This window comes from Lissotriton vulgaris, chromosome 11 (genome assembly GCF_964263255.1).
Source record: "Lissotriton vulgaris chromosome 11, aLisVul1.2, whole genome shotgun sequence".
Classification (NCBI taxonomy): domain Eukaryota; kingdom Metazoa; phylum Chordata; class Amphibia; order Caudata; family Salamandridae; genus Lissotriton; species Lissotriton vulgaris.
Window position 1 is genome coordinate 957,517,671 of NC_141699.1, and position 26,484 is coordinate 957,544,154.

The following is a 26,484-nucleotide window of genomic DNA, read 5'->3' on the forward strand; positions in this document are numbered from 1 at the left end:
GTACCTAATGCCTGAGAGCTGAAGAGGGTCCCTTGGGACCCCCCTCACTGGTATCATGCCACTGTCCTTGCAGCCTGCATGTCCCTGTGAGGGATAAAATGACAAAGTCGACATGGCACCCTGTCTGGATGTCATGCCAGCTTACACTACCTGGCAGCACAGGTAAGTCACCCCTCTAGCACGCCTCACAGCCCCAGGACAGGGTGCACTATACTACAGGCGAGGGCATATCTACATGAGCAGATATGCCCCTACAATATTGGGCACCATTTTCCAATATTGTAAGAGCCGGTGAAGCCAAAGAGATTACTTGAGCTAGGAACTTGACGACTCAAGTTACACAGCACCATGGTGGCTTTACTAAATATAGAAGTGTTTGGTACCAAACTACTCCTTTCAATAAATTCCTACTGATGCTAGTATGGGTTTTATTGTACCATGCACCCAGAGGGCCCCTCAGATGTGCTCCCTGAATCCCTATCAACCCTGGTGTGGTCCTTGACTGGCTATAGACGGCCAGCCACCACCAGACATGTTTTTGGACCCCTGGGTGGAGAGCCCCTGCTCTCTGAGAACAGAAGCAATGCACATCCTGGGCAGAGGTGTCATGCCTCCACCCCTAGGATGCGCCAGTGCACGAAGAGGGAAGCTTCAAAGGCCTGCCGCCTTTGTAATGGGACCCCCAGCCGCTGCTGCTAGTAGCAGATTGCAACCCCTGATTTACACCTCCACTTTGGGCTGGAAAACGGGTGGGAAAATTCACCAACGATAGGAGGTGTGCCCACCTCTGCCAACCAACCCCTACGGTGTGGGAAAGCAAGGTGGTGCACACTTTTTAGTCCCGCCATCTTGAGGATGGGGGACACCTCCAATCAGGGCTAGGTCTATGACCCCTCCCACAGTAGGGTGGCATAATAGAGTGTGTAGTCACCCCAGGTGAGGTACCCATTGGCCCTACCTGCTACCCCCCTAAACTGCCTCCTAAATTTAGTATTTAGGTGGCTCCCCAGGCCTGGGCTCCAGATCTGCAAGGGCCTAAGAAGCAAGAAGCCACCCTGCAGCAGAAGTCATAAGATGACAACTGCCTTGGTCCCAGCCCAACCGGCCTGCCTCCAGCTTCGACAAACCAAACCTGCGACCTGTCTTGCAGCACAACCACCAAACCCCTGGGAGGACTGTTGCCTTCAATAAAGACTCCAATTTCTAGAGAACAGCGGACCTGTCCTGAAGACACAGACTCTGAATCCAGGCGGATCCGCGACGCCAGCCTGCTCTGCACCTGACGCCACAAGCCGAGTCTGACTGGCTCACCTGTGCAGTGAAATCTCCCCAGCGATCTTGACCTCGTGTCCACTATTGGTTGACCTCTCCTGCCCTCCACGACTGTGCCTGCAGTGTGAACACAGAGGCTCTCCCTGACCGCTATTGGCAAGAAGATTCTGACGTCCAAAGTCACACCTGCACCCGAAGCCCCTGGGCCTTGGTGGGCTGAACCAACGGTGCCCCTATGACCCCCAACATCTCAACTTACCTCTGCTGCTGTGGTCTTCCTCCTGCAACCTCCAATGACATGCCTGCAGCCTTGTTGCCGTTAGGAAAATCATCATGGAAAAGCATTGGGCGCCCGATGTCAAATTTGCCCCCTTCACCTGGCTGCTCCTGTGCCACTGGTGGTGTATGTTTAGTGCTGCTTTGTGCCCCCCCCCCCCTGATTGTGCTAACCCACAAAGCTTGGCCGCTACAACCGATGTACTTACCTGCAAGCAGTGTGTTCCAGGCCCCCCTTACCTACATTAGAAAGCATTGGGTCGAACTCCAATTGTGACTTCTGCACTCTGCCGCCCCTGTCCTACTGGTGGAGCAGTTTTGGTACGTACCTGACCCCTGGCCCTTGCTGACTTTTGGCTCCGAATGCCTAAAAATTCTAGGTTCGATACTCACCTGGTTAGCCACAATATTGTTTTCCCCAAAGGATAACGTTGGACAGTGTGAAAAGGTTTCTGTCGATTTTTGATAGTGAAATATATATATATATATATATATATATATATATATATATATATATATATATATATATATATATATATATATATATATATATATATATTCGCACTCCCGGGTACTTTTCCTAATATTTCACTTTTATTTAAATATTTCAGAGAAACATTGCACAACCAACGCGTTTCGGTGACTGCTGCCACCTTGCTCACGGTCGGAGGTTATATCTTCTGTTTTCACATATATACAAGTTTAAAATCAGTAATCACATGACTTCCTGTTTCCTCACAGATAGGATTCTGGTTTATATAGTTAAAGGGACTTATTGCGTTTCAGCCCGTTTTTCTTTACATTTAAACCACTTCTTACTGAAACCTTAAATTGTGTTTCACCTCATTTAACCCATTCTACTTTACATTTCAACCACCTCTTACTAAAGCCATCAAATTACATTTAAACATAATTTTCTAAATACACAATCCTATTTCGTGATATTAAACTTCGTTAAATGAACTTATATATATATATATATATATATATATAGTATGAGAGGGCGGCGCTTTCTGTATGTGGTTATACAAAAGTGATATTACGTGCCTTGGAGCCTCTTTTTGTAGTAAGTCGTGCAAAGGTGCAAGTATGTCAGTCTCTTTGAGGAAATCGGGGGTTGCGGCTTTCACACTCTGTCGAAGACGAGTGTATAAAAAATGTGTCCATCGTTGTGGGTGTGCGTGCTTCGAATAATTGTTCCTTAGAGCAGAAGTGTCCCCCAGTGTAGAGATCTTACCAGGTACAGTAACTGAGACTCTCTAGCATTCTCCGGCTTATCCCCTCACATGTAACCTGTAACAATAGATTGTATAACAGAGGCATCTTAAGGGAGTACAACATGGGAGCTCCCAATTTACGAGCTATCTGCCGCCATGCGACAGTGGTGCAGTCCACAGTAGACGGGTCACGTGCCCGCTCCTTTACAGCAGTAAAAAGATAGTTCTTCGGGATGTCGGTGCCATGTAGCCTTCTTCCACCGCCAAGTGTGCCAAATGTGGCATAAAGGGTGGTGGATGGAACCAAAATGTAGCGAGTGAGCCTGCGTACAGTAATAATAAAACTCGAAATTAGGGACGTCGTATCCCCCTTGATGGTATGGTAGCATAAGTGTAGTTAAACTAAGAAAAAGCTCCCTGGGTGGTATGGTATGTTAATAAAGAGGTATAAAAGCTTTGGCAGCAAAATCATCTTGATAAGGGAGATCCTCCCTGCCATGGAGAGTGGAAGCTGTAATCATTTGGTGATATTGTCAGTTCTCTTGCCAATGGCTATGCCGTAATTTATTCTCATCAGTGTATCCCTGTTTCGTGTGATGCATAGTGCCTAGGTATTTTAACTCTTCAGTTTCCCAAACTAGTGGGTAATCCAGTTGCTGTGGCACGGTATTGTCTGTAAGGGGGAATATTGCAGATTTAATTTGTATTCCGGATATGGCGGCAAATGTAGTTATTTCTCGTAGCACTGGGTTAAGATTGTCATGGGGCTTTTTTACATATAGAGTCATATCGTCCGCATATAAGGAGATAAGCAGTTGTCTAGTTGGGTAGATCAAAGCTCTGTCGTTATGGTGCTGCCGAAGTTTGGCAGCTAAGGGTTCAATGGCTATCGCAAATAATATTGGGGACAATGGACAGCCATGTCGTGTGCCTCTGGAAATAGTAAATGTAGAAGACTTGGCGCCATTGAACAGCACAGAAGCTATCGGCCGGCTGTATAGTAGTTGTATCCAGTTGAGGAAGGTGGGAGGCATCCCCATGTACCCCTGAGTACCCAGCAGGTAATCTCACTCTAAAGAGTCAAACGCCTTGGTGGCGTCAAGGAATACCGCCACAGCGAGCAGTTCAGATCAATATCTTGTTGGACAGCGGCTAGGGTTCTAAGATTGTGCGATATGGCACGGTTCAGGATGAAGCCCGCCTGGTCTGGGAGCACCAGTCGTTCCATCAGTAGGTTAAGTCGGGTCGCCAGAACCTTTACCAATATTTTAGTATCGCAATTTAATAGAGAAAGGGCACGGTACGAATCACAATGAAGTGGGGCTTTACCAGGTTTTAAAAGTTATGTTATAAGGGCCTCGCGCATAGTTCTGGGTAGGCATCCCTGTTCTAATGCTACGTAGAACACCTGCTTGAGAATGGGAGCTAAAAGCGAAGCGTAAGTTTTATAAAATTCTATTGGTAACCCGTCGGACACCGGGGCCCGTCCTGATTTCATCTGCATGATGGCATCAGTGATTTCGTCTATCTCTAAATGTAGATTTAAAAACTTCCGCTGGGTGACACCTAGCCAAGCTAGTGCGGTATCTTCAAAATAGGTTGACAAATCAAGCGGGTGCCTCTCTGAGAAGAGTGAAGGGTACTGTAATAGTCTCTAAATATGTCCAATTGATCTGGGAGGTTCCTGTGTGTGTTGCCCATTGTATCTTGTATCTCTGCTACATAGTTGGAAAACTTGGGGGGCCTAGTCACACTCTCCAGAGCCTTCCCTGGGCGATCTCCTTCGCCATAGACTCTCGCCATATGCGGTTTTCCCCTAAATTTACACTCAATATCTGCCAGAAGCTCATATTCTGTTAACTTGTCTTACATGTTGGCTCTGATTGTATTGCTATCTAGACTGGAGCCAAGGTCCCTTTCCAATTGTTTGAGTTCCCCTTCCAATTTGTGAAGGTCGTTGCGCAGCGTCTTGAGAATACCCCCACCTTTCGATATGCACCAACCTCGAGCCGTGACTTTGAATGCTTCCCATACGGTCGTGATGCTGGATACAGATTTAACATTGCGCTCAAAAAAGTCTTGTATGTCTTGTTCCATTTCGGCCTTGAATACAGTGTCTTGAAGGTGTAACGGATTGAGACGCCAGCTATTATATGGGGAATGTTTGAGCGGGGCTTGCATTTCCACCACAACCGGGGAATGGTCTGAATACGTACGGGCTAAGTGGGTTGCGTGTCAGCAAGTGTGCCATTCCTATAGAAATAAACAGGTAATCTATTCTAGACCAAGAGGAGTGGACCGATGAATAATGTGTACCCTCCCGCTGCTCAGGAGTTGTACCATCAAGAGTCAAGTAAGAAGTAAGTGTCTACAATGTCTCGCAGTGTTTTGTGTGTGGTCGTGAAATGTATTGGGGAAGCTCGGGACCTATCCATCTGGGGTTGCATTGTTGTGTTAAAGTCTCCCCCCAAACGACGTAGTTAGTGCCTATTGTTTGGATTTTGCTCCATAACAGGAGAAGAGCCTGAGGATCGTTAGTGTTGGGGCCATAATAGTTCGCGAATGTCACATCATAGGAGTGAAGCCTCCCCCAGACCAGGAAGTACCTGCCACCAGCATCAGCCTCCGACCCCCCGGAACGAACGGCACACCTCTCTTGATTAAAATTGAGACTCCTCGAAAGTATCCAGAGTATGATGCTAAACAGCGGTGTGAAGTCCACCGCGAGGCAAACTGAGGTGTGTATCCAGGAGTCAGGTGTGTTTCTTTAAGCATAGCAACTGTGAAATGATGTCTATCTAAGTAACCAAGTATCTGCCTTTTTTTCTGAGGGTTGTTCAGACCCCGCACATTCCATGATGTCACCCTAAAACCGTTAAGCGGACGTGTGTTGTCTAACACACCTTCCTCAGTTATACTCTGTACTTAACCATATACCGTTTATCATAATTGCCTGGACATATTGCAGCATTGCGATAAACAAACACCACCCCACCTCCCACACCGGCTTCCCCAACTTGCCGGGCATAGAATCCCCTCCCACCCAAAGAAATCCCATTTTTCAACAAGTACTTTCCTTCCTTAGTGGAAGCTTGGGGGTTCGCCCTCGTAGGAAAACACTAGGGGAACATGACCCGCCCACTCTCCTCCATACTTGCACCCTCCTACTAGCCCGCTGCAAGAACGGGCAGCAGTGGCGGGACGGAGGTAAGTGGCCGAGCGGGACATGTCACACAAAATTAGTTACAGCAATACTTCACCACTATAGGTTCGGTCTTCAAGCTCAGATCTCCATTGAGAGTCATCAAAGTTCCGTTGTTAGCACCAACTCTCAGTCCGTGTTTGATAGAGGAGATTGGGATGGAGAGCGCTCATGCGCCGCCGCTTACATAGCTGCTGCGCGGCGGTGTCGTTTGAGGTAGTCCTCGGCCTGCTGCGGGTTTTGGAAGTAGTGTCAAAGTCTCAAAGCAGCCCTCGGCGGTGTCCACCTTGTGTAGGCCCCAACAGAGAACACCTGCAGTTCAGTGCATAAAAGCGACGCTCACAGCCACAGGCAGCACAGCAGATTGACAGTCTACGATTTTGGCCCCCGCAGAACGTGTGTGCAAAATGGCTATGCTTAGGAAGCAGCCGGGAATGTATCGCTGCACTCAGGACCAGTGAAGTGGGACTCAAGCTTCTAAGGGCGCCGCAGGGAGCACCAGGATCGTGGCAAGCAGTCGGGGGGCAGGAGAGCTTTGAGCAGGGAAATGTTGGGCCAGAAGTATTGCTATCACCAGTCACTCGTCACCGCTCGTGCAAGCAGTGTTGTTCAATGAGGTAGCCCAGGCGATCTAAAATGGCCATCCACAATGTGGCTGTAACTCATCTTTGGCGGGGTGCAATAGCAGTGTGCAATCCGTGCTGGGGCTATTGTTGTAGAAAACAATAGGCAGGGGCCCAGGCAATGCAAAACTGCAAATGACGCCGAATCCCGGTCGTTCCTGCCTCAGGCCATATGCACCAGGCGATCCAAAATTGCGGCTTCCCCTCACAGCAATAGTGGCCGGGTAAAGGCTGCAATATATGAGCAGGAGAGATGTTCAAACTTAAATTTGGTGGGCTGGGGCACTCACGATGCAGGGTGAGTCTAACCCGGGCCGACCTCAGACTCCCACTCGGTTCGCCGACGTCGCACCCAGCCCCCAGTCACACATTTCAAGATGCGGCGCGTCTCTATATCGCAGCTACATGTCCATAAAAGCTGCGCGGGGTACAGATTGTTTGTTGCGCCGCTGCGCAAGCGGTCCCGTGCCCCTAGGAGTTGGCACTCACCTCGCGTTATGGTGTGCACGTATCTGCAGCAGAGCTTCACAGCAGGCCGATTTCCATTCCACCGGCGTCAGGGCCCATGCAGCGGTAGCCTTTCATTGTTGCAGCGCCTGTCTTCCCTCACCAGGTCCAAACTGCAGAGGCTCGCACACAACTTCAGCGGCCGCTGCGTCTGCTGCGCTCAAGGTAAATCTTATAAAAAATCACCCCTGGCATCAGCGGGAGAGCGAGTCACTCGTGGTGAGGTCGGATGACCTTAAATGTGTCACAGGATGGAGTAGAAGGATGATTCCCCGCTCGGCAGGGCTGGAGCCTCACTGGTGTGCGGCCATCTTGGTCGCGCGCCACCTAGCGCACCCGAAAGTGAAAAATATTTTTTATTAAAAACACTTACCTTATAATGAAGACCTAGGCATTAAAATAAAGTACAAACAAATTATAATTTTATAAAATTTGTCTGGATCTCCATGTTGAGTCATGTGTCTTTTATTGATCATGTGTGTGAAATAAATGTCTCTGTATTAGGCCTAAAGCTGCTCGTCCACACTACCACGAATAGAGCACTTTGGGATTTCCATTGAGCCTTGTTCACTTTTGAGTAACCCCTGGATTTTCTGCACGGAATTACCATCTCATGAAGGCAATTTATACAAGGGATAATAATAACTTTTCCATTTCATACACGTAACAAGTTTTCCCACATTTTTAATTCATGTTCCCCTCTCTGCTTTTGATATATTTGAAAAACGTCTGCATCTGTACTGTGAAATTAATCATGCTAGTAGTAGGCATCATATAAATAATCAAATAAACCTAACTGTATTTGTACTTACATCTCTTTTGCCAAGAAGAAATAAAAGGAACGGTAATAGGAACATGTTCAACTTCTAATCCTCTTTCAGTTATCTGGAGTACTCGACCACGCAGTTTAACATTCTTTTCTATAAATTCAACTGGAATGTCTATAGCCTTTGTAAATTTGGACGTCTAAAAAAGAAAAAAACAGCACTTATGTTAGAGATAATGGACACTGTGAGATAAATAAATACGGAGTCAACAAATTCGTATGGTGCAAATAAGTATTAATTGCTAGTTGTTAAAATGTAGTCTGTTGATTACCAAACCTCATATTTTTCTTGTTCACTGCTCTTGATACTGATGATATTTTTTTCAAATGTCAACAAGAAGGCACACAAGCATTCATTAAAAAGCTAGCTAAGGGAAACCTGCAATTGCGACATTTCACAACTTGACTCTCTTCCCGCATTCAACCTATTGAGGCTAAAGTCTTTATGGGGGACTTGGGTGATCATAAAACTGCCAAGATATACCAGATGTTAGTGACAAATCTGTCCACGACTCTAGATCCCCTCCTGGATAAATGGCAGACAGATCTGGGCCCCTTGGACAGTGATGATTGGCGAGAAGCCTTGGAATCCCAGAGATGCGCGGCGATTACCTCTCGTGTCAGGCTTATCCAATTTAAATACCTGCAGAGCACATATTTTACTAGGTATCGGCTGTGGAGGGCAGGGATGATAGACTCCCCCATGTGCCCTAGATGTCAGAAGAGGAAGGTACACTGCTCCACACAACATGGAACTGTACAGTCTTGGGCCGGTTCTTGAGGGGGAGTCATTCGCTGTCTATCAAAAGTACTGGGGTGGGTTGTACCTTTTTCACGTAGGCTTGTTTTGTTGAATACAAAGGATGACATAGTGGGTAATATATACAAAAGGCACCTACTGTTCTTAGGTCTAGCTGAAAGGGACATTGCCAGAGCATGGAAGGATCCGTCCTCACTCAAATTGAGTTCTTGGCGAGCTGGTCTTGACTGGTGTATGGGTCAGGAACAACCTATCTTTAAACCAAGAGGGTGCCCTCAGAAACATTATAAAATATGGGAGAGTTGGGCGGATTTTAGTGGCCTTTAACTGGAGTCGCCTCCTCTGCACCCTGCGGATTTCGAAACCATATAGGGATGCAGCATGGGGCTTTATGGCTGCTCAGATGGCCTTGAGGTATATCTATATATATATATATGGGCATGCAGGGCATAATCAGGGTTCTGTTTTACAGTATGTGACACAGTGTGTTACAATGTTTGTGGCAGTCGTTCACGATCTGGAAATGTTTAGTTTCTTATTATTTAACTACTATATAATAGTCACCTGCTCGGTGTTCAATATATGGAAAATTGTATCTTCTCATTGCTTTGTAGTGCTTACAAACACTATATCAGCTGACTTATTAAAAAGAGTTTTGAAAACAAAACCTAGCCAAGGGGAGTTTGGCCAAGTAGTCCGACATGGCGGACACACTGTAGAACAGCTTCTATAGCCCAATCCATACCCATCAGAATCCTGCCGGCATATCCTCATTTACAGAGTGCTGTACTTCAGAACGGGGGCCCCTTATGGCGTGTGGAGTCGCCCAGTATATTTTAATTAATCTATGCCCAAGGGCGCCGTCGGGAAGATTGAAGTACATCCATAGCAAGCACCACACTGCCACATTGACAAATCAAAGGGGAGCTTTCGTGCCCAGGGTCCTGGAGGTTCCACACAAGGAGCTCCAAATCTCGTCATTGCAGCTCCGGGGATGCACCCGGAGTAAAGGGAACAAACAGCACAGAAACAAGCTGCCATCGGGGGGTGCTGCGGTAGAGTAGCAGCTCAGAGGCGATTCAGGGGACACACAAACACGGCAGCAGCGATCCGGCATCTACAGAGAATAAAAGCCTCATTTAAACATACTGTACCTAGCGGTTGATGTCCGCGGGGCGCTGGGTGGACTGAGTGGCCCCAGTCAGGCCATGCAGCCTACAGCACGCGACCAGGCATCGGACTACCAGCAGGGGTGTGCAATTTAATAAAATATCTACTTGTCCAAGGGGCAGGTTGCTTCATAAATGTACATGTCCTGTTAAGAAATCCACTTGTCCATTTGGTGCCATGTAGTGCTGCGACTAATTATGGCAGCAATCTCATTATATAAGAGCTCCTATATGACCTTTCTGATTATGCCAGGGCTCATACCATAGTAGTGTTTGAATACTTACAATCCCCTTATGTTGCCACGTTTCCACAGATCTACATACTGGGGCAATAGTTACAGGGTTAGAATGTCCTTTTGAGTCTGTGCAAACCTACTAATTACCATGTTTTAAGGGTTTTCAGCACCTCTTCTCTAATCTTTTCCCATACTGAGAAATGTTGGAAATGTGCTCTTGACAATGGCAGACGTAAACCTACACATGCATATTTGATCATGCTAAAATTCAGTACACAAATATTTTCTAGGAGTACTATTTCTTGTCCTACTTCTATAAAATCTTGGGAATTCATGAAAGCTGTATAGCTGCACTTAACGCAAGGACATATACCACTGGTGCACTTATGAAACTCTCCTTAATAATTGGGTCCCTAATTTGGTCTGGCGTTGACCATGACCTTTTGCGATTATTAAAATTCTGTCTCTCTCTGTATCAGCTGGCTTCACTGTTAGTGACAGCATTTTGCTCTTTCACAAGGAGCATATTGGCACAAAGTAGTTTTGTTCAGTGCTTGTAACTACTGTGGCAGTGTGAGCTTTTTGAGAACAAAACCAATTAATACTTTTGCCAATGTTTGTTATAATGATGAGGGCCTGGCAGCTCCCACACCAATAAGGTTTTACAAAAAGCATGCCAAAACAATTCACACATTGACGAAACTAAAAAGCTGACCACCAATTTAATACCTACTGGCTTTGCCAATGCTTGTTCATTTTTGTTTCAGATAATCTTATTGAAACTGGTGACACTGATTTTTAACTTATGAATATTTTTGGGAAATACTACATGCATCAACACATGTTACTTAATGATGCTGCAAAGAAATGGTACCTGAGATTTGTCAGTAGTTTAGCGAAATGTTTCTTTTTGTCCAGCTTTCATTTTTTTATGACAATTTTATTTTGAAAGCAAAGAATCATCAATCTTGCTTTCAAGCTACTGAAAATATTTACATCATGCAGTCAGAGCTCACAACATTTACTTAGAGCGCTTACCCTAATAATAAAGGCTTTCAATTAATGAACCATAAATGCAAGTTTGAACAGCATTAACATATGGCCAAAAATATTACCGTAACTGCAGACAGTGCCCTTTCCTGATCCATAATGTGGTACTGCAAACTGGAAGCCAGTGTTTGTGCTGCAGGGGGTTGGGCTTACTTGTTCCAAGGCAAAATACACACGAAAACTTGTTGCCCTTGACCCCAAACAATATGTCCTGGGCGTCCGGCTATAGGAATTCCACATCCCTGCTACTGGGGTGTCAGCACTTCCATCATCTCCAGAAATGTTGCATTGGCACAAACTCACGACCATTCTTTATTAATTAATTTTGGTTGTTTGCTATACTCACTAGGAGTTGATGTTTTTAGTTGTGAACTGTAGAGGAACTATTGCTTATCTCTGTTCATTACTATTGCTTGAATTCATTTTTCTACATTTGTCTCCCCAACTTTGTGTTTCTTTAGTAAAGATACATTTTTCTAAATATATTTCCTTTCTCTGTGTGTTCACTTTGTACCTTTCACCGATGTATTTCGATTATGTACTAAGATTGATATCCTGTGGATACATTTGAGTGTGTTACATATGTACAACTCACAGTTTAGATCGACTATTTTCTTAAATAATTCCCTTGTAGCAAACTTTGACCTTAATTATACAGTGCCCAAGCCTACAAGGGTTGATTGGGGTTTCCCCTGCCTATAACACAGCCCCATGGCAGGGCGCCCTCTCCTGGCGGGCCAATTACCTAATCACCGAGCGTCGAGGAACAACACTGAGGACTGAGATGCTTAGAGCATCAAGGGGGAGAGCACTATTCAACACATGGCTGGTCGGCGCTGCTGGAGCGGGGCAGAGGCCTGGAACCCGGGCTTAATGGCAAATCCTTGTATGAGCAGGGGCTCTGACATCATATGAAAGGATCATAGCCAGTGCAGGATATTCCCCAGCCATGGTGGGACCTTGAGTAATATATACAAGACATAGCAGTAACGAACACACCATTACACAGATAACCACAAGAGGGCACTAAATTGGAAAGATGTGATACAGAAGGTTAGTTTTTAACATTCTAACCTGCTGGGGTGACAAGGTACTAAACAACAAATAAAGGCGCCCATGGGCAAAGATGCAGCACCTGTTGAGGGGGTACAGATCTCTCTGTGGAGGCGACCAGACTAAGTTCTGGGGCGGCTTGTGGTGGGAGAGGTTCCTCTACCAAACACCTATAGTGGAAATGCTAAACCCCAACTCTCCTCCACAACAAGAGACGATGGACAGCTTCCCGCATACCCACCACCCACTGGGGCGGCAAAAGGAGATTGTCCTATTCAGAACAACTCCCTGGTTACATAACACACCATCCCAGAATTCGCAGCAGTTATGTCCAAACACAAATCTACTGGCTTCGCATCTAAGCAACGCACAATGGATATGTTCACCGGTAAGGGCACTTAGGGGACCACTGCTACGTGCAGCCAGAATAGTATCCCAGACAACGCAGCGCTGCTCGCTGCAATTACTCAATCAAGGGATATGCTGGATGCTAAAATTGGCGCAGTGGGGTCTGATGTTATGCTACTGCGCCCGGATCCATGCAACGCAATAGAACGCCTTAGGCTGAATCTAGGGTCTTCGAGGATGAAGATGCGGTCACAACACTCCAAGGATAGGTTAATGTTCTCGAAAAACGTACGCATGGACTTGCAACTCATGTAGAAGATGCTGAAGGCAGAGCACATAGAAATATTCTCTGTTTTGTGGGCTTTCCTGAGGGCTGAGAAGGCATGGACACAGGTGCATTCCTCATCCAATGGCTCAAATCATGGATTCTGGCCGAGACCCTGTCAACCTGCTTCATTATTGAGCGGGAACATAGAGCTCTGGCTGCTAAGCCTCCCCCGGGCGCCAGGGCACGGCTGGTCATTGCTCGCATACTCAATTATCACAATAGAGATATTATCCTGCGGTTGGCCGGGTCCCAGGAATCCCTCACATATGAATCTAATTGCATAATGATTTTTCCGGACTACACTGTTTTTTTCGTGAGTTGTATATAGCGCAAACTAGACCCAAAGGTATCAGAGCGCTTTACAGGAGCACCAGTTGAGTTACAGACGAGCACATTAATTTTTGGCACAGGGAGATTAAGTGATTTTCCCAGAATCACAGGATCTTGAGCGTCCCTGCTGAGACTTGAACCCGATTTCCCAGCTCCAAGGTCGACCACCCTAACCGTTAGGCCACATCCTCTCAGCAGCGCCAGTCATTTACTGCAGCGAAAGCTCGCCTACAGGAATTACGGATCCCATACATGCTCCTTTTTACAGCACGATTAAGAGTCACCCACCAAAACCGCACAGTGTTTTTCGTCACACCAGAGGAAGTGTTCCAGTGGGCGGACGAGATCTGCCCTGTGAAGCCACATATAACTCCACCGCGAGACTCGGACTCACTCGTCATCTGGTGACCCAAGACACAGCCAGAAAACCAAGACAGATAAACGACGTAGATCAAGATCATCTTGGCATTCCAGATCAAGAGGAGTCAAACAACCAGAGACCCTAAGCAGTTGAACACAGAAGATGATAATTGTCACAAATGCACAGAAACTCAAGTAGCAAAGAAAACAAACACAACAGACTATTGACTATGCCAGTACGGACATTAACTCCTTAACCGCAGCGGCATTTCCGTCGCGGTGCGGGCGTTCTAAAAGGTGGGCGGGGCTGCGACGCCCACCACACACCCTGATAAAATCTTTTATTCGGAGTAGTCAAGTTAGTAAACTTAATCTGATCACATGTAATATCCGAGGCCTCACAGAGAAGGTCAAACGGGATGCCGTTCTCAAACAAGCTAAAAACATGGGTGCCAATATCCTGCTTTCACAGGAGATGCATCTTATGGAAAGTAAGACACCATGCCTGGCACGCTACGGCTTCATGCATATATTTCACTCAGGCTTTAGCAGAGGCTCTAGATGGGTTGCAATATTAATTCAGCAGAGAATTCCCTTCATTCATACACGTACATGGGCTGATCCACACGGCGGGTACATTTTTGTGCAGGGTACTGTGGGTGGAGATGCGATAGTACTAGGCAGTGTATATGCACCCCAACTCTAAATCAATCTTTCACAGAACACGTAATAGAAATCTGGGGTTCGATACCGGAGGGTCTCACAATAATTGGGGGATACTGGAATGAAGTGATTCATCCCGAACACGAAAGATGGAGACACATAGCTCCACAGAGCGTACCAAAAGAATCTCGCCTGGGCCCCCTGACAGAGATGCTGGGATAGACTAATACTTGGAGGGCCCTACACCCCACTACACCTGGGTACACACGTTACTCCTCTGTCCTTAGTTCCTTTTCTAGACTTGATTATTTATTCATAACCAGAGAACACGCCCACAGAGTAGCTGAAGGTCAGATCATGCCCAGAGGTCTATTAGACCACTCACCAGGGAGACTACAAGTATTAACTTTCGTTAGCGCCTCTCACCATGGCTCAGGCAGAATCCACATTACAGAGCATGTATACATAAAGCTCTACACGACTAGTTCTCATTTAACTAAGATACGTCTTCTTCTAGCACAGTTTTGTGGGAAGCAATGACACAGACTATAAAAGGCTTTGATATAAGCTACTGAGCTGCAGAACGGCATTGGAAAAAACAGACGCAGTTGCATTTGGAAGCACAACTGTAAGGCTTAGAGCAACGGGGCAGAGAAGGAGATGGGGCAGCGCTTGTAGCCAACTAGGCTTAATGCAAAAAAGATACCATCAGGTACTACTAGACGAAGCCAAAAGTGCCTGGTATGCCACACAAAGCAGGATATATCAATGGGGAGACAAATCCGGGAAACTCCACTATAGATTATGTCAATATACCATGAAACCGGTTCACATACCGGCAATTCAAACAGGAGGTGGCTCGATTCTCACAGAGCCAGTCAACGTGGGTCACTGTTTTGTCGAATTCTACAAATCCCTCTATACCACATATGAAGTCCTTACAGAATCCCAGATCAAGGATTTCTTTCGAGATATACCATCCAGGGCGCTTTCTGATGCAGCACGAGTGACCCTGGAAGTCTCGATCACCCTCAAAGAACTGACTGCGGCCATTTCGGCTATGCTGTCCGGTAAAGCCATTGCCCAGTGGGTATCCTTGTGAGTAGTTTACGGCGTTTATGTCGATATTAGGTGCTCGATACCTAGCCACACTCAACCAAGCTCTAAGTCAAATGTCTGCCACCCCATTGGAGACACGCAAAAATTGTAGTCTATCTGAGGCCAGGCCGCCCACCTGAAAGCTGCTCATCGTACAGACCCATCTCACTTTTAAATTTAGAAGCCAATTTATTTGCAAAAGCTCTGGCAAATAGGTTGATACCCCACCTGGCCGACTTGATTCACTCAGACCAAGCCGGCTTTAAGCTGCAAAGAGCGATGCATCACAATATTCGTCAGGCACACAATGCAATCGCTGTGACGGATCGGTTGGGCTAACCCGCCGTTATGCTTCTCGTAGATATGGACAAAGCATTTGATACCGTTAGATGGACATATATGTTCATACTGCTGAAACATTTAAATATGGGTCCCAAATTAATTGCCCATAGACGGTTACCGGCTTCGATTCGGGTTGCCGGCACAGTGTCCGACCGATTCCCAATGGGGGGATGCACCCAACAAGGATGCCCCCTCTCCCCCATCTTATTTACCCTTGCCATAGAACCAGTAGCCGCAGGGGTAAGGCGTGATGCCTTGGTGCGTAGCTTTGAGTGGTCACCAGAGATATCAGACCGCATAGCACTCTATGCAGATGATGTTCTTTTCTTCTTCACAGACCCACATAGATCCGGCCCGAGACTCCTTCAAATTATGCGCATATTTAGCGTGACATCAGGCCTCTACATGAAAAAATCTAAATCATCCATTTGGGCAGTAAAAGGGACCCTGGGGAGCAGACCCTTGTTAGAAGAGCTGACAATTGCGACCAACGGCCTACAATAACTCAGAGTTTATCTATCAGATACACAATCAGTTTCATGGGACAGAAATGTAGGCGCCATAACAGATTGGGTTAAAACAGAGGTAGGCTCCTGGTCCAATCTTCCCCTTTCACTCTATGGAAGATCCGCAATCTTTAAGATGGTTTCCCTTCCTGGTACGTTATACCAGCTACAATCCCATCCATACCCGATTCCAAACATGGCACTGACAAATCAATACAATCCTCAGTCAGTTTTTATCAGGAGGCAGCATAGCACGAGTCGCCCTTCGAACTTGTTTCCAATCCAACTTTTGCAGTGGAACAGCCGCCGTAGATGTACAATCATATCATGCAATGGCGCATTTACAGATCCTGAACAAATGGTGGCATGGATCTAGAGATGACCCAGCGTATAAATTGGAACAATGTATCATGGGAGACCCCTCTCTTTACACATACTTATACAATAGATTAGATCCCCAAAATTTTCCCCTGCGACTAGAGTAGTGATTCTTGTCTGGCGACAGTCTCTCTGCCAGATGGGCTGGTGGAACCGCATCCCTAGAGAAACCCTGTTGTGGAGAAACCGCCTACTCCCCCAAGTGGTGGACCTTCAGGACTTTATGCATTGGGACCAAATCGGGATCCCTACCATTGGAGATGTCATGAATCTTTTCAGGAACTTCAAGCAGAATTTTTCATGCCCCATACACAATTTTATAAGTATTTACAACTAAGTCATGCTCGTCATCCATATATCTGAGACTTAAACAATATTCCGAGTCAAGCCCACTTGAGGGCAACATCTTGATGGAAGATCTTAGAGACCTCAAATATCAAAAATATATCAATACGTGAATACGAACAAGCCCAGTACCTTAGATTTCCTGCGGGCAGCAGGGGCAACAGACTTGGGCCCAATCAATGTCAACAATTGGACAGAAGCATTAGAATCACCCAGAGGGGCAGCAATTTCCATCTGCTTAAGACTCATACAATTTAAATAACGCCACAAAGTGTATTACACTAGACACAGACTTAGGAAATCAGGGCTGATTACATCCCCACAGTGCCGACGATGCCATCATGACGAATGTACTTTCCTACGTACGATATGGTCCTGTGTAGCTTTAGGAGCTTTTGGCACAGCATAATAAACTGCCTGGCGGAAGTATTGGCATGGCAGACTACATTGCACAGATGGAATAGGGGGAAACAGATATAAGTGACACCTAATCTTCCTGGGTCTAACGCTAGCCAAGCATGGCATAGATAGACTATGGAAAGCTGAATACTCCAACCAGCATAGGTGCATGGAAAAAGGCACTGTCTTCAATATGGGCCTAGAACTCCCTATTTTCAGGTCATGTGGCTGCCCATAAAAACACAGCAAAATATGGCAAAAATGGGCAGATTATAGAGGCTTATTGCAGAACTCCGACATCACACAGGGCCAAAGATTGAACAACGGAAGTCAGTAATTCGGGCCAGACCAAAATAATACAACACCGATCAGGGTCCCTAATTAAAGGGATGGGTGGGAACAGGGTCAGAGTCAGGGTCTGGATGCGCAATGTTTTATACAGTCGGTTGCTGTTTATATCAGTTTTCTCATATGTATAGTAGCCATAACCGGGGAGAATTTGGAATCATTAATGTCTTTTAATCTGATATGTATGTCTTCATGTATCCGGTATACCCAGGTCGATCTGGTATAAAAACTCAATAAAATATGTAATGAAAAAAAAACTAGCTAAAAGAAAAGTATACCACCTATCTTAAGTAAAACTGATTTGGCTACTAGGAAAAGCCAAAGTACTGGGTATTCATGTGTTTTTCACAGATGATACGAGGAAGGACATTCATAATCATGAAAATCACAGTATCCCAACTGTAAAGTACATAAATAAGGTTGAACTTCAGCCTTACCAATAGATCTGGAGAGGGGATTCTTGCCCATATTACGTTCTCTCATTATTCGTTTTTATCTGGCAAGATGGCAGGGCCCGGCTCCCCTCCACACTTTGCGACGTCCGAGAAGCGAGGGAGGAGTGGCACTTCCAGACTTTGAGCTATATTTTAAAGCTGCTCAGTTAAGAATTCTGACAGAATGGTCTAAAAGAGAGACGAAAAACATTGGCTTCACATGGATAGGACAATAGTGGGTAGAATGATCTGGGATTGATATGGAAGCCTAAGGAAGATAGACCGCTGAACGCATATCTTACCACCCCCACACACACTACACTTAAGGTCTGGGGTCCAGATTGGTCCTCTTTCCCTTCGCCATATACCCAGATTCATTTTAACCCGGCATTCCCCCCAGCGTTCCATGAGGGTCCCTTTGATGCCTGGAAGGAAGGAGAGTGCCTAATGCTCTCCGACCTCTTTTATAACTATGATATTTTAACCTTTGACACTTGTCAGTGGAATTTTAATGTTCTACCAAATAAGCACTTCCTTTATCTTCAACTTAAACATTGGGCACCACAATCGCAGGTTCGGGAGGCTGCTACGCGCTTAAAGACACCAACAGAGAAATTTGCTCAGAAGGTGGGCTCAATAAGGGGAGTGATTTCCTGTCTATACAATCTTCTTTTCACTACCGCACAGGCGCCGAGCCCCCAATACATGCAGACCTGGGACCAGTGGGCAGGGAGAGAGATCTCTTAAGCGGAATAGACGCAGCTGTGGAGAGACATGGCCAAAGATAACCATTCATTAGATCTGAGGGAAGCACACTATAAGACCCTCTTTGTTTGGTACCTATACCCAACCAAACTCAAAAATATCTTCCCAGAAACGTTGGATTTGTGCTTGAGGGGATGCAGCCTCTTAGGAGATTTCTTTCATATTTGCTGGGATTGCCCGACGATACGTCCTTTTTGGGAGGAAATCCTATCACATATGAAGGATATGCTGGGATACCCTACTCCGACCACCATGGAGGGTGCACTACTGGGCTTGAGGGGACCAGAGCTAGAACACCAAACCAAAGCTGACAGAGCTATTATGGGGGCATGCTTAGGAGCAGCTAAGATAGCAATTGCAGCGTCCTGGAAAAAAAAGGCAACGCCGGCGCTCTCACAGTGGCATTCTCGCCTCTGGAAGATCCTGACCATGGAAAGGATGGCGGATATTTTTAGGCTTGTCGCATACCTGACAAAAGGCCTTTCCTTAGCGGTCTACTCACCCTGACTACGTGATATGCACCTGTTCCAGTTTTAGTAAAGAGACGATGGAAAACCTGACTGGGCCAGCAAATCATTGGTAAAATGCAAAAAGACGATGGACACATCTGACTATTCGTCCTCCATTTGTTCTTCATTGGGGAGGGTGGGGGGAGGTTGGGGGGATGTCACAATGGTTTGGGATTGTTTAATAAAATTATTTTGTAAATTAGGCTGAGAGGGCATGTATAAGAAGAGTTGGTCTGACCCCCTCAATGCTAGAGACTGTAACTTCATAACAGTGTCATCTGAGTAAGGGACTTGCAGCCAGATTCATCATTGTCCCGTTTTGCGAGTCCTTAATAGCGATTATTAAGGAATCGCTATTGAGGACTTGCAAAACGGGATTCATGTAGGAATCGCAAAATAAATTGCGATTCCTACAGCTTCCATATTTGCGATTAGCAAATTGCTAATCACAAATAAGTAATAACTCCCCATTCATTCCTATGGGCCTAAAAGCCCATAGGAATGAATGGGGAGTTATTCCTTATTTGCGATTAGCAATTTGCTAATCGCAAATAAGTATGCGATTTCAAGGGTGCCAGGGGTGTCTAAAGGACACTCTGTAGCACCCCTGAAATGAAAATGTAGACTGATGTTGCACACACACATGTCCAAAGGACATGTGTGTGTGTAACATACAACGTAATTTTTTTTTTCTAAGTTTTCGCTATTTACCACGAAGTCAGACTTTGCGGTAAATAGCGGCCAAAAATTGCGAATTGCCAAAAAATAAAATGGTTAATAAATTGCATTTAAGGAATCTCAAAAAGAGATTCCTTAAATGCAATTCCTCGCAATTTAGCGATTTTGCTATTAGCGATTATTGCATTTGGGATGATGAATCCCAAATGCAAAAATTGCGCTAACAAAGGGCCAGATTCTCAGAATCTGGCCCTTTGCGAGCGCAATTTTCAATGATGAATCTGGCTGTTGGTGCCCAGTTTAGGTCTCGCCTGGTGAAAGCAGCCGCCATGGAGAGGACCTTTTGGAATCGATTCAGCCAAGGCTGAATGCACGCTCGTCCAACAGTACGAAGATGGCTGCTCTCGCCATCCGCAAAGCTAAACATGCACTTGTAGGGACAAAAAATGTACCCGCATGTGGACAGCCCGCGCCATCTTTGTGCACACACGTGCGCATTTTTTGGTTCCTACGCGTGCATGGCGGCGTGCTTTCGCTTTCCCAGACAGGCCGAAAGCCAAGAGCTGGTGCAAGGCTTCCTGCAAGCTTTGCTTGTAGGGTGAAAGTTTCCGCCCTGCCTGTGGTGTGATCTCAAATTAGTGGAAACAGGGACAACCTTGCAAGCACCAAACACCAGACATTTGGCATGAGTTCACATAAACGTTTTTCTGTAAGAACGGTATTTCCTAAACGTCATTACAATTGCTGTAAGCTTGAGTGAAGGGGGTGAAAGGACACAATAGGGTGGACTGGGCCACTCTGAGCATTCGTATAGCATCCAGATAGTTTACCTTATGGAGGTAAACTCTGGTTCACCTTACGACCCTTGTCCAGTTGTGGTGATCAATCTGGCCCTGGGCCCAATCGTAGGTTCACTGACATCCATATTTAATATGATGTTCGTAACAGGGCACTTCCCTATGTGATGGAAACTGGCATCCATTCTGCCCCTTCTAAAAAAGCCCAGTTTGGACCCCAACGATTCGAACAATTTTTGCCCGATTTCTAGACTCGCACTAACAGCAAAACTGATCGAGAAAATCATGAATAGACAACTAAGCCGCTTTCTAGCGGAGACACAAGTGCTGGATCCCTCTCAATATGGTTTTAGAGTGGGTCACAGCACAGAGTCCGCTCTCATTAAAGCCACGGAGGAGATCAGGGAAGCTGTAGATCAGGGAGGCAGGGCAGCATTGATCCTGTTGGACCTGTCCGGCGCCTTTGAAACGTTGCATCATACAATACTAATGGACCGTCTAAAAGCATGTGGCATCCGTGGGAAAGATCCTTCCTTGCGGACAGAAGACAAATTGTGGCACTGGGGGACTACCAGTCTGAAACTCTTACACTGCCCTGTGGGGTCCCTCAGGGGTCCTCTCTCAGTCCAACGCTTTTCAATGTTTATGTTGGTGCTTTGCTCCCCTCATAAGTCCACTTGGAATTGGCCTTACCACCTCTGCAGATAATACTCAAATTGTGGTATCTCTGACACCTGGCAAAGAGGCAGCAGGCACTGAAGGACCCTTCCAGGACTGTATGCTATCAGTGGCTAGCTGGATGGCAGAGAATTGCCTCAAGCTTAACTCGGGTAAAACTGAGGTTATATTGTTCAGCAATAACGCCAACATTTGGACACCTAATTGGGGGCCGGACACGTTTGGCACTCTTCCCGTTCCCACTAAAAAGGTTAAAAACTTGGGCGTAATACTGGACGAGGGACTTACCTTCGAGCCCCAAGTAAATGCAGTGGCATCAAAAACTATGTTTGTTATTAGAATGCTTAAGAAAATATTGCCACAGGTCTTGTAATGGCAAGACTGGAATACTGCAATGGGCTGTACCTAAACGTTTGACAAAGGTCCCTGAATAAACTGCAGATGTTGCAGAATGCAGCAGCTAGACTGCTCACAGGAACGTCGAGATTTTCCTCAGTATCCAAAGACATAAAGAAATTGCATTGGCTCCCAGTCAAGAGTCGAGTACGCTTTAAGGCTCTGGGCCTAGTTTTTAAAGCTCTTCATGGCACAGGACCGGATTATCTAAAGCACAGACTCCAATAGTATACTCCTGAAAGTACATTGCGGTCAAAAGGAGCCAAGCTAGTCTTAGTGCTGCGTATAAAAAAGCCCAATTGGGTGCAAAAGCTTCATTCACTGTGCAGCAAAAGTCTGGAATGATCTGCCATTTCATTTAAGAAACACTATGGATCTCCTGTCCTTCCGAAAATGGCTAACAACTTGGCTCTTCTCACAATGAGCAGGTCCCTATAATTTCGTTTTTCCGCCGGCGGCCTCAGAGGATCTAGATAGCACCAGAACACCTCCGGGTAATTGATGCGCTTTATAAATGGCATTATCATTATCATAGTGCCTCCTTTACTCCCGTCCCGCGTGCAGAGAACCACTGTCCCTTGCGCCAGGTCTGTAGAGGCCAGAGGAGTACAGTAGCCGGAGCAGTGGAGGGGGCTGGGCGCGTCGCCGCAGCGCCAAGCACATGTCCATGAATAGGGTTCTGTTCCAGATGGCAGGCAGGCCACCTGGAGAAAGAGATGGCAGGCGTTTTGCAGCACGATGCCTTGGCACCGGCTACCCATCTGCGCCCTCCACTGTGTACCTCCCCCCTCGCTGCAGTCCCCACGCTGAGCGTGAAATGTCCGTGCAGTACTGCAGAGCGCACAGGCAGCGCAGGGGTCATGGTGCTGGTGAGATCACGCAGCACATACACAGGCCAGAGTGTTCTGGCTGTTTCTCAGCTTGGCACGGTCCCCAAAACGGTTAACTTTTCTCTTCCTCCTCAGACCTAACTCATTTAGAAGTATCACTTCCAAAGATAGTGGGCGTTGGCCCTGAGGTGGGGGGATGTGGCGTAACGACCAGAGCTGCCGACTTTGGAAAAGGGGAACCAGGTTCCAGCCTCGGCATTGGCTCAACATCCTGTGATTCTGGGCAAATCACTTAATCTCCCTGTTCCTACCAAAAATGAATGTGTCCTTGTGCAACTAACTGGTGCTCATGCATAGCAGCCAACATTTGGAAACAAGCATTGGCATAGCCAATAGGTCTCGCCTTTGGGACCTTATAAGTGTTTAGCCATGCAACAGTTAATGTTGTAGCAGTAAGGATAAAGGATATTGTGCTGCATAACTAAATACTTATAAGGTCCCAAAGGCGAGACTTATTGGCTATGCCAATGCTTGTTCTTTTTTCTCTGTCAATGTGAATGCAGCTTTCAGCTATTTGGTTAAATGCTCAATAAAAAGAACTTTATAAAAAAAAGTTGAACTTCAATGATATATTAAAGCACTATGCTTTTTTAAAACCAATAAAAGCAGAAAATGCATATACACATTAAATATAAAAAGGTGTAAATCAATAAATAATGCAAACATTAAATATAAAAAATCGTGAATCAGTAGATAATACATACAAAAATCATTAAAAAGATTATTAAAACAGCAATTGTTTCCTGTGATAAAGGGGAGATCTTAGAAAAGAGCTAACACTAGAACATACAAGAGGGGAGCTAAGCTGCTGAAGAAATAGCAGAGTGGGCCTGTAATTAACAAAGCCAAACCTTCTCAAAATCAAAACTTAAAATCGATTGGTATTTAGAGCATAACATTTACAACAAAAAAAGTAAAGTGCAATAGGCTTTGGGTAGGAAACTCATCAAATGGGGAAATCATAATAGATGACCGATCAAACTGCCTCAGGGGGGAACACAAATAACGTCGAATAATGTTGAATCTAAATTTGGAAAGGAGAATTCGTTCCTAAGTATTAATGACCATATCAAAGTATGGTTCTACTCCCATTGCCGTGCAGATCATAAGGTTCTCAGAATTTGTACCCTTAGCTCGTTCAACGACATCCTCTCCTCCATTTTTGCACTATTCTTCATTTATGTTATCAGACAATAGCATATTACCACTCCATTATTAGTATCTACTAAACATCTATTTTCTCTCCGGCAGAGGAGATCTAAGGTTCTAAAAGGGATGTTAGGGGGGGCGTGGCCAAGATGGCGGGGTGAGCGGACGCTTCCTCCCGTAGCTCCTCCCGCCCAGCTCAGCCTGAGCCCTGATTCCTGCGCTTCTCTCCCCCCGCGGCTGCTCTGCGGGTGAGAGGACTGTGCCGGAGTTCGTGGGGCACATTTTGGTGCCACTTTGACTTCTGTGGCCCCGGGGGAAGTTCCAGAAAAGTTTATTCGGAGATCGCTCCGAGGAGTGGAGCCCGGGTCGCCCCGAGGAGAAGAGCCTGGAGGCGGAGCGTAGTGCGGCGCTGTCCGCGCGCCTTGGCTGGCCCGAGTGCTGAAAAGCGGAAAGCCGGAGATCCCGAGGGAGCGGACTAGACGGACTCCGCGGAGTGAGGTGGCTTCCTGGCCGGTGCCCTGGTGGCGGGCACCATTGCTGGGCGACGGACCTTAGCCCTGTACCGGCGGACTCCCCCCTACCCGGGGTCTCGAAGGGTGACGACTTGCGAACTCCGCGCCTGGAGGCGCTGGATGGCGGAGTTCGAGCAGTGCCCGAGCCGGGCAAATCAACTGGTGGTGGAGGGAGGCCCCGGTTTCATACTTTCCGGACCCGTTACCATTTGAGAGTCGCCCACGGACTTGCTGGCCCGGGCTGCCTTCTTGGGTCCCACCCTCCCGCCATCTTGTCTTTGTGTGGCTGAGCCCAGTGACCCCTGCCCGCGCCCTTCTCACACGGGAGCTTTGGCTCGTCCTGGCACCGACTCATCTATTGCCCTCCCTGGGAGCACGAGGCGGGAGCCCTGCACTTCGGACGTAGCTGCCTGCCCTACTGGCCCGGGGGCCGTCTTGCCCAGGCCCGGACCGCCATTTTGTCGCCTGTGACGCACTACCCTTGTCCTCGGCGAGGGCCTCACATCTGGTGCTCGCGAACGGCGGCGCTCGCCTACAACAACTGACCCTGGGCTTTGCCGGGCCCCAAGATGACTGGAAGACGTGGAGCGGCACGAGGAGATCGCACTTTGCCGGAAATGCTCGGCAGGTCCCAGCAACTACGCGACAGGACGCAGCCGTCCCCGGGGGCCTCCCGGGCATCAACGGACGCCGCTGTGGGCGAGCCGCCGGTCACGCGGTCCTTCATGGAGGACTTATTCAGCTCCCTCAAGGAGGAATTTCAAACTCTTAAGACCGAAGTGGCTGGAGAGGTCCGGGAGGTGCGCAGGGAAGTCGAGGGCCTGGGCGAGCGGGTCGACACTGTGGAGACGGCGGCTCAACGTCGCGATGAGGAGATAACCCATCTCCAGCAGGACGTCCTCCGCCTCCGGGAGCAATGTGTCGAGCTCCAGGCCCACTCGGAGGACCTCGAGAACAGGTCCAGGCGGAATAACATCCGGGTGCGGGGTGTTCCATCCGCGGATGAAGGTGCGGACCTAGTGGCTTATCTGCAGGACCTGTTCCGCGACATCTTGGAGGAAGGAGCGGATTTCCCAATCCGCATTGACAGAGCACACAGGGTGGGCCGCCAACGCCAGTCATCGGCACCCCCGCCTGATATCCTGGCATTCTTGCCAGATTTCCCTCTAAAGGAGCGCATCATGACGGAGGCCCGCAGGAAGCAACCACTGTCCTTCCGAGGAAGACCTGTAGCGCTCTATCAGGACCTGTCCGCCATCACACTGCAGAAGCGCAGGTCTTTCCGCATCGCTACGGACTTTCTGCGAGAGCACGAGACAGCCTATTCCTGGGGTCACCCCTTCCGTCTTATCTTTCGATGGAACGGGGTGCTGCATCAGCTGCGCTCCTTACAAGATGTCTGCGGAGTGCTGGGCCTTACTGCTACGGAGGAGGAAGGGGCTACACCCGCATGGCGGCGCCCCGAGCGGCGGGGCCGACGGAGGTCGAGAAGGCGCCCATCGTCAGCGCCAGCGAGTCGTCCAGACTCGCCCACCATCAGAGCTGAAATGGCGGAGGCCCTAAGGACTGCGGCCAGGAACTTGCCTGAATCTACTGGTGTGGCCTTAACGGCCTAACTTTTCTCCGGGGGGAGAGGCTCTTAGCTTTAACGATGCTGGGTTGGGGGCTGGGGGGGCGAGGGGGGTGGTGTGTGGCTGGACGTCCACTTGACTGTTTCCTGCAGACTCGCCCATTTGGGCTAGACTGAGACTATGGGGTGTTGTTTTCTGCTTTTTGTTTTGGCTGGTTGCCATAAATGGGTTTTGGGGGGGTTTCACTGTTGGTTTGTTGTGGGGGGGGGTCCCGTCCGAAGTTGTCCGAACGTGTGCGATGCCGCTTCTGGCCTTCCCTGCGCCCCTGCCCCGCGCGCCCCCTCCGCTGATCCCCCGCCTGCTGCATAGCGCGTTGTTTCCCCGGAGGCGATGCCACCCTTGAAAGTAGTGACCCTTAATGTTAAGGGTCTGAATAACCCCGTGAAGCGTAGGGCGATCCTCTCCCTGT

General features: G+C 47.4%; 1 protein-coding gene across 1 annotated transcript in view; it reads right to left on the reverse strand.

Moving 5' to 3' along the window:
* Window positions 1-26,484, reverse strand: part of MISO1 (mitochondrial inner membrane subdomain organizer 1) — a 142,080-nt gene that overhangs the window by 73,180 nt on the left and 42,416 nt on the right. Inside the window, exon 3 of the mRNA XM_086944122.1 lies at window positions 7,910-8,063. Coding sequence (XP_086800248.1) covers window positions 7,910-8,063 — 154 coding nt within the window. The remainder of the gene's footprint in view (window positions 1-7,909; window positions 8,064-26,484) is intronic.